Source organism: Pituophis catenifer, unplaced genomic scaffold, assembly GCF_029215685.1.
Source record: "Pituophis catenifer annectens isolate HBS135680 unplaced genomic scaffold, rPitCat1.0.hap2 SCAF_2, whole genome shotgun sequence".
Lineage (NCBI taxonomy): Eukaryota > Metazoa > Chordata > Lepidosauria > Squamata > Colubridae > Pituophis > Pituophis catenifer.
In genome coordinates, this window is record NW_027256882.1 from 19814838 (window position 1) to 19828893 (window position 14056).

General features: G+C 41.1%; 1 protein-coding gene across 1 annotated transcript; it reads left to right on the forward strand.

The window, feature by feature from the left end:
* Positions 1-522: 522 nt before the first annotated feature.
* Positions 523-13853, forward strand: LOC139309974 (vomeronasal type-2 receptor 26-like). The gene is made up of 6 exons (XM_070934157.1): positions 523-560; positions 1519-1810; positions 3386-4198; positions 5796-6026; positions 11849-11975; positions 12952-13853. Exons 1-6 carry the CDS (start codon positions 523-525, stop codon positions 13851-13853), a joined length of 2403 nt encoding a protein of 800 aa, XP_070790258.1.
* The last annotated feature ends 203 nt before the right edge of the window (positions 13854-14056 follow it).

Below are 14056 nucleotides of genomic sequence, written 5' to 3' on the forward strand. Positions count from 1 at the left end.
CATGGAGCTCAGTCCTCAGCTGTTGTGTCTTAAAAGCCTATCTCTGCTTGGGATTGGATGGGTGGCTGAACTTCAGGATCCAAGAAGCAGGCAAGGAGTTCTGGGGATGTCCTGGATCCCCCTTACCCAAAGTGGAATCATTGTTTTCAACAGTCCTGGTGTCACATCCTCCAGGGCTATCATCCCCAGACTTCTTACTTGTCCTCTCCATCAGAGAACATATCCAGTTTCTAGGTGTCCCTACAGGATAATTCAAAGACATTCCAGGCCCAAATGTCCTAACATTGATAATTGCATCTTTTCTGATTTGAAAGAAGTCTATTACAATGGTCCCCCCCCTGCTTTATAATACATTTCCTTTCTAAATGCTACCTGAAATGCATTTTATTTCATTGTTGTTTTCACTATTCTTTCTACCTTCATAGTTCTTACTCAGAAAGCTCTTTCACACAGGTTTGGGAAAATGATGATTGTGATGATGTTAAACCATGAGGCTGGTTATTTACTACTTTATATGCAGACATGAAGTTTGACATGTTGGCTGGTGAGATTTGCAAGATGTAAATAAATCCTACAGTAGTGGCCAAAATTGTGGAAAACCTTTGGGAAAAGTGTATTTTTGAGGTTTGATAGCTAATAACACCACTTTTTTGGGGGGAGTTTCAAGATAATCATATTCCACTGCTGGAATGGCCTGGGAATAGCCCATATCTTGACCCAATTGAAAATCTATGCAGCCGACTAAAGAAACATGTTAGTCAGAAGCGACCCAGCAATAAAACCCAGTTAATAGAAGCCATCATTCAATCTTGGTTTCACATTATAACAGTTGCCAAACTAAAAGACTTGGTTCGCTCCATGGGAAGATGTTGTAAGGCTGTAATTCATAAGGCTGTAAGGTTTACCCAACTAAGTATTAACTGACATGGTGATAATTTTTGTATATCTCATTTTTTCTATGGTGATAATTTTTGTATGTCTCGTTTTTTCTATGTGTTTCACTTTTCTTCTTTATACTGTAACTTCTATTCTAATAGCAAATCCTTCATAAAAGTTATTGCATTACATTCTTGATTAAATTATCTTTCCATTGATATATACTTTTATGGTAGTACTCCAAAAAAAAGTGGTGTTATTAGCTAATTTTAGAAAATACACTTTTCCCAAAAGGTTTCCACAATTTTGGCCACTACTGTATGCAATTAAAGAGGTATTAGCATGAGATCTCATTCATTCATTCATTCATTCATTCATTCATTCATTCATTCATTCATTCATATGTTGCAATTACAAAAAAATAATAATAATCTTAAAACAACTTAAACAGTAGAAGCATGCAGATTAAATGGACATAGGAGAAAGATACCTGACCACTGAGCAATACAGCCAGGAAGTGGCTAATAGGGTTGAGGACATTTTGATCTCTGAAGTGAGGATGTTCCATAGAGCAGGGGCCACTGCAGAAAAAATCTGTAATGATTAATCATTAATGGTGGTGTAAAATGTATATATTTGCAGAAAAGCACCCCTGTTTCGCTGGAAAATTCTCTCCTTCCTGCTTACCTTCTGGGAGATCAATCAGGATCTCCAGCTCTTACCCAACATCTCCCTGGGCTACAACCTCCATGACAACCATTTCCACCCAATCATGACTTCAGATGCCTTGCTAGATTTGCTATCTACTGGAGAGGCAAATATTCCAAACTACAGATGTGGAAGTCATAACAGACCATTAGTAGTTTTGGATGGGTCCAGTGCTGATATCTCCATCCAGATACCAAATATGCTGGACATTTATAAAATTCCACAGGTTTGTATGTGTCTCTCGGTGTGTATGTGTTTGTGGGATCTAAATCTACTCTGAATCCTCCATGGATCTCAAGGTCAACTGTTGATCATGGAAATATGAAGCTTATTGCAATCCGAGTGGCTCTGGAACCATACAGAGAGCTAAAGGTTAAGATAGCTAGATCTAAAATACTCTTCTAGTTATGTTCCTCCTATTTAGATAGATATACAGATTAACAGAGTTGGAAGGGAACTTGTAGTCATCTAGTCCAACCGCAATCGGTTTCCATCCATTATTCCTTGTCTGGTCTTTGGGTGCTTTGGAAAATAGCTCCTCTCTGTGGCAGCCCCTCTAATATTGGAAGACTGCTATCATGTCTTCCCTGGTCCTTCACTAGATTAGCCATGCTGAGTACTTGCAACCGTTCATTGTAGATTTTAGCCTCCAGTCCCCTAATCATCTTGGTTGCTCTTTTCTGCACTTTTTCTAGAGTCTCAACATCTTTTTTACAGTGTGGTGACCAAAACTGGATGCAATATTCTAGGTGTGGACTTACTAAGGCTTTATAGAGGCATATTAGTTACTCACTTGATCTTGATCCCTGTTAAGACTATTTAGGATTGCATTGGCTTTTTTGGCTGCCACCGCACACTGTTGGCTCATATTTAGCTGGTTGTCCACTAAGACTCCAAGATCCTTCTCAGAGTTACTGCTATTAAGCCTGGTTTCAGCCAGTCTATATGTGTACTTTTGGTTTTCTTACCTAAGTGTAGGACTTTACTTTTCTCTACATTGAATTCCATTTTGTTAGATAGGGCCCAGTGTTCAAGTCTTGTCAAGATCCATCTGGATCTTGAGCCTATCATCCAGGGTGTTGGCTGTTCCTGCCAGTTTAGTATCATCCTCAAATTTGGTAAGCCCCCCTTCTATTCCCTCATCTAAGTCATTTATGAAGATATTGAAGAGTACTGGGCATTTGAGTATTTGTGGAAGAAACATCTCAACCTCAGGGTTGTGTGGAAAGAGGTGCAACCGATGAATAGACTATCTCTGTGATGGCAAACCTATGGCATGCATGCCAAAGGTGGCACACAGTGCCCTCTCTGTGGGTACGCGAGCTGTCGCCCCACTTCAGCTCTGCCGCGCATGTGTGCACCCCTTCCCACTGGCCAGCTGGAGTGGTATTTCCCCATGCGCACATTGCATTTTGGGGGCACGGGGTGCTGGTGGGGGGCCACGTGTGCATGCACAGGGGCGCATGTGGGGGCATATGTGGGGGCCCACACATGAATGCATGGGGGCTGGGGCACATGTGGGAGGCATGTGCATGCATGGGGGTGCATGTGCAGGGCCTGAGCATGCATTGCATTTTGGGGATGCGCGCATCCATGGGCTTTGGGCACTCAGTCCGGAAAAGGTTAGCCATCACTAGAGTATCTACGCAAACTACCTCCTGAAAATAATCTACCCAGAAATATTGAGGTGCCTTCCACTATTGTATAAGAAACACCATTTTTTTTACCATAAATTTCAGCTGCTATTACTTTGGCTTGAATTTGACTCAGCATATAACCCACACTTCTTCTTTTTTTCCAGATCAGTTATACATTTCTTTCAGAGGTTCAGAGTGATAAATCCCTCTTCCCTTTTTTCTACCGAATGGTCCCCAGGGAAGGAGCTCAATACCCCACAATTATCAAACTGCTCCAGCATTTCAGGTGGACGATGGTTAGCCTGGTTGCACCAGATTCTGATGGTGGGGAGAGGTTCATGAGAAGTTTGACTCCTCTGCTTGTCCGGAATGGCATTTGTGTTGTTTTATCCCAAAGCATCCCTGTGGCTGTCAATGAAGTACGCATTGATCCTTTTCAATTCTGCAAATGGACACAAGTCAACGTCTTTGTTTATTTTGCAGCGATTGATACCTTCATAGTGGGAATAATGATTACGCAGAAGATATTTGAATTCTGCACAAAAGCCACACTTGGGAAAGTCTGGCTCACTTCAGCTATGTGGGATATTACTTTCGATTTACAGTATAATTCACAGATTATTCCATTCATCTATGGCTATATTTCCTTCTTGATCCAGAATGGCAGAAATACGAAAAATAAAGATTTTAGATCTATTTATTATTCTACCATAGACTTTATGGACAAAGTGTTTCCTTGTTCCTATTCCAAGCATGGCTTGTCTGTGAAAGGCCGGACAAGATGCTCAGAGAAAGAGAACTCAAAAGCTCTGCCCCAAGAAGAGATTGAAACAATCCTGTCTCTCGACAGCTACATCATTTATCGCTCCATCTGGAGTGTGGTCAGAGCCTTAAGTGCTGCATATTCATCCAGATCTAAGAGGAAAGTAAAGGATGATAAAGATCAATCGACTGTTCTGGAATTGCAGCCATGGCAGGTATTACCTTTTGTCTAACTCTGTGCTACCACTCTTTTCTATTTTTTTTTTAAACTGGTTCATTATTTCATTGAGAGATTCAGCTTTTCTGATTCTAGCTGAACCTGATTCTGGTTCAGATTTTCTGAACCCTATCTGCATGCATTATCCCCTTTTCCGTCTATCTCTCTTTCCAGCTTCTATTAATTTGCTTCTACTTTAGTTTTTCAGCTCTTGATTAAAATTTTAATACAGAGAGTTAGCTTCTTCTGTTTTCCTCTCCTCTTTGCATTGTTGGAATTTCTTGTGATTTTCTTGTAATATCCTGTTTTTAATGTTACACTTTTTAACATCATCACATCATCCATCCTGAGCTCTTTTTTTCCATTAATTTATCTTTATTGAACTTTGCTCTTAAATTGGATTTCTTTACCCTGAAATCCAGGAACGATATGAATTTGAATTCATTTAGGTTTAGAATAAATTTACTGAATTGATATTTTTGCCAATGCCATGGAGTTTATTAGTATTTGTTGTTTTGAACTCCTAAGATAAGTGATTTCTATGTTCTATGTTAGTAACTAAAATCATGAACTCCAAAATAACAAAGCTTTTTTCCCCAATACTCCCGTGACTCTAATTTTTCAACTTCCCTATGGATTTTTTTATAAAATCGGATTACACATTATTCCACTTTATTGGTTCCTTCCTCCATCTTACAGATTAACAGAGTTGGAAGGGACCTTGTAGGTCATCTAGTCCAACCCCTGCCCAAGCAGGAGACCCTACACCCATTTTGAACAAATGGCAGTCCAATCTCTTCTTGAAAGTCTCAAGTGATGAAGCTCCCACAACTTCCGAAGGCAACTTCTGTTCCACTGGTTGATTGTTCCCACTGTCAGAAAAATTCTCCTTATTTCCAGGTTAAATCTCTCCTTGTTCAGTTTCCATCTATTATTCCTTGTCTGGCCTTCAGGTGCTTTAGAAAATAGCTTGACCCCTTCCTCTCTGTGGCAGCCCCTCAAATATCGGAAGACTGCTCTTCCCTGGTCCTTCTCTTCACTAGACTAGCCATGCCCAGTTTCTGCAACTGTTCTTCGTATGTATCTCCAGTCCCCTAATCATCCTGGTTGCTCTCCTCTGCACTTTTTCTAGAGTCTCAACATCTTTTTTATAGTGTGTTGACCAAAACTGGATGCAGTACTCTAGGTGTGGTCTTACTAAGGCTTTATAGAGTGGTATTAATACCTCCCTTGATCTTGATTGTATCCCTCTGTAAATGCAATTTAGGATTGCATTGGCTTTTTTGCCTGCCGCTGCACACTGCATCTTCAGAAGGGGAAAGTGAGGCATTTCCTGGAAGGACTGATGGTCCCACAAGTGCTGACCTTCATCATTGTCAGGACTGTTGTAGTCAATTTAAGATCTCATATAAGAATCATAATCATAATCATTATTTGTCAATCATATATGAGATAACATGTAAAAATATAAACATAATTTGAATACATATAAAGAGTAAGTAAGAAAGAGTAAGAACTTTGGAATTATTAAGAATTACAATATCAGTATTCCTGTCCTGCTTTCTGTGTTCTTACCCTCATCTTTGTTATTTCAGCTTCATCATTTCCTGCAAAACCTTTTCAAGCTTTACAATAACTCATTGGATAGATTATATCTGGATCAGAGTGGACAGCTGGCTGCTGATCTTGATATCATGAGTTCAGTCCAGTTTCCCAACAAGTCAATTTTCTGGACAAAATTTGGGAGCCTAGCAAGACAAGGATCAGAAGAAGCCATGTTTACTGTTGACCAGGATGCAATGGCATCCCCCAAATGGCTCAACCAGGTGAAGCATATCTTTCTTCCCCGTTCTTTAAAACTCCACAGGAAGGCCACAACTGCTCTCTAGAAGTTTTGACTCTAATGACATGACTTTCAGGATTGATTCTGCTGCTCTGCCTCCCCTTCTGGCACTCCAGTGAATTAGAGAGGTGTCTGCCTGAAAAAAGTGGGACGCAGTGGCTCAGTGGCCAAGACGCTGAGCTTGTCAATCAAAAGGTTGGCAGTTCAGTGGTTTGAATCCTTAGTCCCACGTAATGGGGTGAGCTTCCGTTACTTGTCCCAGCTTCTGCCAACCTAGCAGTTCGAAAGCACATAAAAAATGCAAGTGGAAAAATAGGGACCACCTTTGGTGAGAAGATAACAGCCTTCCGTGAGCCTTTGGCATTTAGTCATGACCACGGAGATGTCTACGGACAGCACTGGCTCTTTGGCTTTGAAACGGAGATGAGCACCACCCCCTAGAGTTGGGAACAACTAGCACATATGTGCGAGGGGAACTTTTACCTTTACCTGCCTGAATTACTTCCAAGAGTTCTTGCTCTGAATTTACAAATGTTTCAGACTCCTTTGCCTTGAGAACCATATTTCCAGGGGTGAAATACTCCCAGTTCGGACCAGATCTCCTGATCTGGTAGCGATGGCAGTGGATGGTTCGAAGAACCGGTAGCAAAAATCACTGTGCCCCCCCCCCAATGCCTAGCTGAGCTGTGCGATCATCAGAGGCTGTTTTTTTTCAAAAGCATTTTTTCTAAAACCTCTTCGGTCGAAAAAATGCTTTTAAAAGTAAAAAAAAAAAGCCTCTGACGATTGTGCGGCTCAGGTGGGATTGTCAGAGGCTTTTAAAAGCATTTTTTTCTACAACCTCAAAAACTAAAAAAAAAAGTTGGCCACACCCATCCAGTCACATTACCCCCACAAAGCCATGCCCACAGAACCAGTAGTAACAAATTTTACATTTCACCACTGTACAATTCCTGCCAGGGGCCCTGCAGATGGTGCTATAACCCATCTCTGTCCAGCAAAGTCTGGGTCAACTTTGTCAGAGCCACCAGGTGGCTATCAGAATAACAAGGATACACCCAACGAACAGAGGACAAAATAATTTTAAAAAAATATATAACTTTTTGCTTAGTATTGAATTAGAAGAAGAGCAAGTAAAAGAAACAATGATTTGCATGAGCAAAAAATTGTGGATACTCAATTGAGCTCGATAGATGGCAACAGTTATGGGAAAGGAACTGAAAACTAACAATGTTGACTGCATATAAAAAGAATCAATATAAAATGTTTTACAGATGGCATATGCTTCCTGAAAAAAATTCTTATTATCTTATTATCATATGTGGTGGACTTGTCCAAAAGCTAAAGATTATTGGAGCAGAATTAAGATATGGATAGAAGAAATGACTCAACAACATATTGATTTAAAATCTGAGTTGTTCCTACTGGGTATCCTACCAGAGAAAATTAGTAAAGAAAATATATATTTGATTATACATATAATAACTGCAGCAAGAATAATATTTGCACAAAGATGGAAAGCAGAGAAAATCCCTTTAGAAGGGGAAGTAATTAAAATTTTTTTTGGACTGCACAGAGATGAATAGATTAACTTTAATGATTAAAGAGAAAGAGGATATGGAATATTTTGGGGTTTGGCTGTGCTCTGATTGGATGGGGGGTTGGCTGTGCTCTGATTGGATGGGGTATATTCTGTTTAGGTGGGGGCTTGGTTGTGCTCGGGTTAGTCTGAGTTGCAGGGGGATTTGAGCTGATGAGCTGCGTTGCTGTTGTTTGGCTTCGCGTTTGTGGTCGTGCCACATCTTCATGGTGGATATCAGTTTGCTTTATGTATGGATTGGAGGGGTTTAAAGTGGCTAATGATGCAGCTGTGGTCTGGCTTCTGGTTTGTGGTCGTGCCTCATCGGTATGGGTTTGCTTTTTGCATGGATGTGTGGTGGTGACATCCTGTGTGGTTTTCGTGAGTGTGGGTCTGGTGTCATTCCTTGTGTTAGGGACTCATTTGTCAATGAGGGCGGGTTTCCAGATGGCTGGTAGGCGGGAGGTATCATCTCGTTTATTCATGCTGTGTGGGCATTTTTCTATCTCGATGACTTCTCTGATTATTCTGTTGTTAAAGTGTTCGGTTTTGGCAATAGTTCTGGTCTTTTTAAAGTCAATATCATGTCCTGTGGCTTTAAGGTGTTGGACTAGGGAAGAAGTTGGTTCCTCTTTTCTGACTGAGTTCTTGTGTTCTTCAATGCGTGCACTTATTCTTCTGTTGTTTTGTCCAATGTATGTGGTGGAGCAGGCAGTGCATGGGATTTCATATACTCCTTGATTTTCTAACTCAATTTTGTCTTTGGGGTTTCTTAGGATGGTGGATATTTTTCGGTTTGTGCAGAATGCTGTCTTGATGTTGTGTTTGTTGAGGATCTTGCTGATTCTGTCTGTGGTGCCTTTTATGTATGGGAGGAGGGCTTTGCCGTTTTCTTGTTCTCTGTCTTGGATTTTAGTGGGGGTTTCTTTTTGGATTAGGTTGGTAACCTTATCTCTTTGGAATCTGTTGGATGTTAGTACATTAGTGAGAGTGTGTAGTTCGGTTTTTAGATGTTGTTCGTCAGCTAAGCGTTTTGTTCTGGAGATGAGTGTCTTGCTACGGAGTTGATCTGTGCTGGGTGGTGGTGTGAGAGTGGGTGCAGATAGCAGTTTGTGTGTGTTTTCTTTTGGTAGATGGTGTGTCCTAGGGAGCCATTGGATTTCTTGTAGACTAAGACATCCAGGAAGGGGAGTTGGTTATTAGCTTCTGTTTCCATGGTGAACTGTGTTTTGGGGTGTAGGCTGTTGAGGTGTGTGAGGAAGTTGTCCAGTTTTTCTTTCCCATGTGGCCAGATTATGAAGGTGTCATCTACATATCTGAGCCAGAGTTTGGGTTTGTGATCAGACTTTTCTAGAGCTTGGGTTTCAAAGTGCTCATATATATATATATATATATATATAACATATATATATGTTTTCTGAGGTTTTCGTGGGTGTTTGTATATAGGTCTTTGGTTATTCAGGTTTTCTCCCGCGTAAAATTGGAACTGTCTTGGCAACGTTTCGACAAAGTCTCATTCGTCATCTTCAGGCTGGTGTTTTCGGCTTCGTGCTTCTAGGAGCAATGTGTGATCGCAGCTGTTTCTTCCTTTTAACTGCCAGTGGGGGTGTGAACTGATTGGGTGGGAGCTTGGCTGTGTTCTGATTGGATGGGGGGTTGGCTGTGCTCTGATTGGCTGGGGGTGTGTTCTGTTTGGGTGGGGGCTTGGTTGTGCTCGGGTTAGTCTGAGTTGCAGGGGGATTTGAGCTGGTGAGCTGCGTTGCTGTTGTTTGGCTTCGCGTTCGTGGTCGTGCTACCTCTTCATGGTGGGTGTCAGTTTGCTTCATGTATGGATTGTATGTACACATTGCTCCTAGAAGCATGAAGCTGAAAACACCAGCCTAAAGATGACGAATGAGACTTCGTCGAAACGCTGCCAAGACACTTCCAATTTCACGTGGGAGAAAACCCGAATAACCAAAGACCTACATACAAACACCTGCGAAAACCTCAGAAAATATGTGTGTGTGTGTGTGTGTGTGTGTGTGTGTGTGTGTGTGTGTGTGTGTTTCCTCTAGCCAGGTTTTTCCTACGTAACCAAGGTTTTTCTGCAGCCCTAGCTCAGTGGAATCACATCCACTCGATTCTGGGCTTTTTTCTTTCTGGCAGCCAGCAAGCTCTTGCTGCCTGGTGAGAGACTTATATAGATCTATTTCTGGCTCGTTAGCCATCATCAGTAAGCCACACCCAGAAATAGCTATTTGAGTCTCCCAAATTGCAGCACAGAGTTGTTGCTTTTCAGCAGGATACAAAAAGCCCAGAAACTTGTGAATGAGATTTCACAGAACTAGGGCTGTGGAACAACTTAGCTTACGTAGGTAGAACCTGGCTAGAAAGAATATGCACATAAAAGCCTACGAAAAAGAAAAAGACACATTGTACCTTTACAGGGAGGATACTTGAGAAAAGGTTGTGGCTCACTGATGACGCCTTATAAGGCAGAAATAGCTATTTGAGTCTCCCAAATTGCAGCACAGAGTTGTTGCTTTTCAGCAGGATACAAAAAGCCCAGAAACTTGTGAATGAGATTTCACAGAACTAGGCTGTGGAACAACTTAGCTTACGTAGGTGGAACCTGGCTAGAAAGAATATGCATATATATACATATATCTATGTAAGTTTTCATGGGTATATATGTGTGTACAGTTAATATTTCGGGTTTCTTCCCGTGTAATTGTGAATATATCCTTAAAAGGGTAGAAGCGACGTTTCGACAGAATCTCATCTGCCATCATCAGGCTTATGTGAGGGGTCTTTTGCAGTAACTGCCGTTACTATTTCAAATCTGGTGCTGGTAGTCTGGGATGGCTCCACTTTTTCATTCTGATTGGTTGGGAGTCCCAGTCTGTGTTTATTGGCTTGGCTTCGGGTGTATGGTCGGTTTTCCTCCACCAGGTGGCAGGGCTTCATCTTTGTGGCTGGCAGGAATGTGATTTGGCTGGAACTTGTGGCAATACAGGCCTTTTGATGAACCCCTGATCAATGTTTTATATTTTGTGTTAAGATTTGTCTATCTATGAGAGCAGGTTTCCAAATAGTAGGCAGACGGGAAGTGTCATCACGTTTATTCATGTAATATGGTCTTTTCTCTATTTCAATTGCCTCTCTGATTATTCTGCCATTGAGATGTTCTATTTTTGCAACTGTTTTTGTGTTATTAAAATTAATATTATGTCCTGTTGTATTTATGTGTTGAACTAATGATGATGTGTGTTCTTGCTTTTGTATTGAGTTTTTGTGTTCCTCGATGCACACACTCATTCTTCTGTTGGTCCGTCCAATATATGTTGATGGGCAGGAAGCACATCATTATATGATAAGCACATCACAGAATTATATACACTAACTAATGTACTGACATCAAATGGGTTCTGTAGAAATAAAATCATCAGTATGATCCAACATGCAACACCTAGACAGAAGAAAAAACAACAAGAGGAACAAAACAATGGGAAAGCCATCTTGCCCTATATAAAAGGAACAACAGATAAAATTAGCAAAGTACTGCCTAGACACAACATCAAAACCATATTTTGCACAGATAGAAAGATATTGTCCATTCTGAGAAACCCTAAAGACAAAATAGAATTAGAAGATCAAGGCATATACAAAATCCTGTGTGCTTCCTGCCCATCAACATATATTGGACAGACCAACAGAAGAATGAGTGTGCGCATTGAGGAACACAAAAACTCAATACAAAAGCAAGAACACACATCATCATTAGTTCAACACATAAATACAACAGGACATAATATTAATTTTAATAACACAAAAACAGTTGCAAAAATAGAACATCTCAATGGCAGAATAATCAGAGAGGCCATTGAAATAGAGAAAAGACCATATTGCATGAATAAACGTGATGACACTTCCCGTCTGCCTACTATTTGGAAACCTGCTCTCATAGATAGACGAATCTTAACACAAAATATAAAACATAGATCAGGGGTTCATCAAAAGGCCTGTATTGCCACAAGTTCCAGCCAAATCACATTCCAGCCAGCCACAAAGATGAAGCCCTGCCACTTGGTGGAGAAAAACCGACCATACACCCAAAGCTAAGCCAATAAACACAGACTGGGACTCCCTGATGATGGCAGATGAGATTCTGTTGAAACGTCGCTTCTACCCTTTTAGGGATATGTTCACAATTACACTGTGATATTCCTTCTATTTTCCTTTAGTCTCTCCCTAAATCCAAGTGTGTGGAGAGTTGCCATCCAGGATTTGTCAAGGTACCTCGGGAAGGGGAATTCCTTTGCTGCTACGATTGTGTTCCTTGTGGAGAAGGGACCATCTCCACTCAGGAAGGTAAGTAGCTCTGAAAGAGAAGTACCGTGAGGCCTGGAAGCCATATTTTGTATTAGGCCTTCAGACCTACCATGTTCACTACTGTGGGAAACTGGGAGGGGGGATTGTATGGAGCAGGGGTGATATATACTCATAATAACATTCCTTTCTCAAGAAGTCAAGGACAACTTGTCCTGCACCTGGAAGGCTGGAACTGGGAGCCATCTCCAGTTGGAATGATGTTTGATTGGGCCATGTGATGGACTTGTGGGTGTTGGGCAGGGACTTGAACTTTTCTTTGGATGGGGAAAACCTGGAAATTTTTAGATTCGGGTTTTCCCAGATGTGCCAATATGACATCTCTAATAAAATGGAACTTTGAAGAACTTCAAGACTTGGAGTTTTCTTTTGTTGGGGGTGTTACTTGGAACTCTGACAAGTACCACCAGTGGGAGTGGTCACTGTAGTCTCTCACAGTGTTCAGTGGGAGAGTCTGATTTCTCAGTTGGGGGTCTTCAATTTTTGGCCTCCTTGCCTTAAGATCCAGAACTAGCTTCATAAATTGTGAGAAATCATCTGGGAGCAAGACGGCTCTTCAGCCAGTCCCTCTTTTTTCCTTTGATCACTTTTGCAGTATTGCTAAAAGAGAAATGAGGGCCTTTAAATGAAAAAGGATATAATTTTGCACATTCAGTGCTGATATTATTTCAGGAAGGATTGTCCACAAATTCAAGAGGGCATATTTGGAGAAAAGTGCTAAAAACAGAGTCGCATGAAAAAGAATATTTTGAAGTAGATAAGATTTTTCAGGAAAGGGCAGCTCTGGATGAAATTGATTGCTCAGAAAATATAAAAAACAAAATCTATGGAATTGGCCAATTTTACATGATACATTTATGGAAGAGATGATAATGGTGGACAAGGTAAACAGAAGGAGAAAGGGCCAACATTTCAGGAAGTGGATAAATCACATTTATCTCATCTCTCTTATTTGCAGATGCAAAAGTGTGCATCAAATGTCCAGAGGATCAGCATCCAAATGAGAAACGAGATCAGTGCATCCCCAAGATCATAACCTTTTTATCATACAGAGAACCTCTGGGCATAATCCTGTCTTCCTTTGTCCTCTTCTTGTCTTTAGCCACACTGCTTGTCTTAACAATCTTTATAAAACACTTGGAAACTCCACTAGTCAAGGCCAACAACAGAAACCTCTCGTATATCCTCCTCATCTCTTTGTTGTTCTCCTTCCTGACCTCCTTCCTCTTCATTGGCCAGCCAAGGAAAGCCACTTGTCTTCTCCGTCAAACCATTTTCAGCATCATCTTCTCAACTGCTGTCTCCTCAGTCTTGGCCAAGACAATCACAGTAGTGTTGGCCTTCCTGGCCACAAAACCAGGCAACACCATGAAGAGGTGGCTGGGGAAGACTCTGGCCAACTCCCTTGTCCTTTCTTGTTCTGGGATTCAAACTCTCATTTGCTCCATCTGGTTAGGAGTATCTCACCCCTTCCCTGACTCTGACTTGCATTCTCTACCTGGAGTAATCATCCTGCAATGCAATGAAGGGTCTGTTACCATGTTTTATGTAGCTCTGGGCTACATGGGTTTCCTGGCTGGCATCTGCTTTATTGTGGCTTTCCTGGCCAGGAATCTCCCTGGGTCCTTCAACGAAGCCAAGCTGATCACCTTCAGCATGCTGGTCTTCTGCAGTGTCTGGGTCTCTTTTGTACCCACCTATTTGAGCACCAAGGGGAAATACATGGTGGCTGTGCAGGTCTTCTCCATCTTGGCATCTGGTGCAGGGCTACTGGGCTGCATCTTCATCCCTAAGTGCTATATAATTATCCTGAGGCCAGATCTCAACACAAAGGAGCAGCTTATATTAAAAGTAAAATAAGAATGCTGGGGATGAATTTTTTTGTATTTTAAGATAATTTAATTTCTTCATAACAATACAATTTTATTTTGTATTTTACATTTTAAAAACTCAACTTCCAACTTTTTCTCTACTACTCTGTGTTAGATTTGAGTTATGGTGATAAAAATGAAATAGAGGCCTCTTCCAAATGATGTTTTACAAACATAAGCCTCAAAATATAT

Bases quoted from the DNA above. Each gene is read 5' to 3' on its own strand.
- LOC139309974 (XM_070934157.1), top strand. From the start codon at position 523: ATGAAGTTTGACATGTTGGCTGGTGAGATTTGCAAGAT. The intron at 4,199-5,795 runs GTATTACCTTTT...TTGTTATTTCAG, and splicing joins TGGAATTGCAGCCATGGCAG to CTTCATCATTTCCTGCAAAA. The intron at 6,027-11,848 runs GTGAAGCATATC...ATTTTCCTTTAG, and splicing joins CCCCCAAATGGCTCAACCAG to TCTCTCCCTAAATCCAAGTG.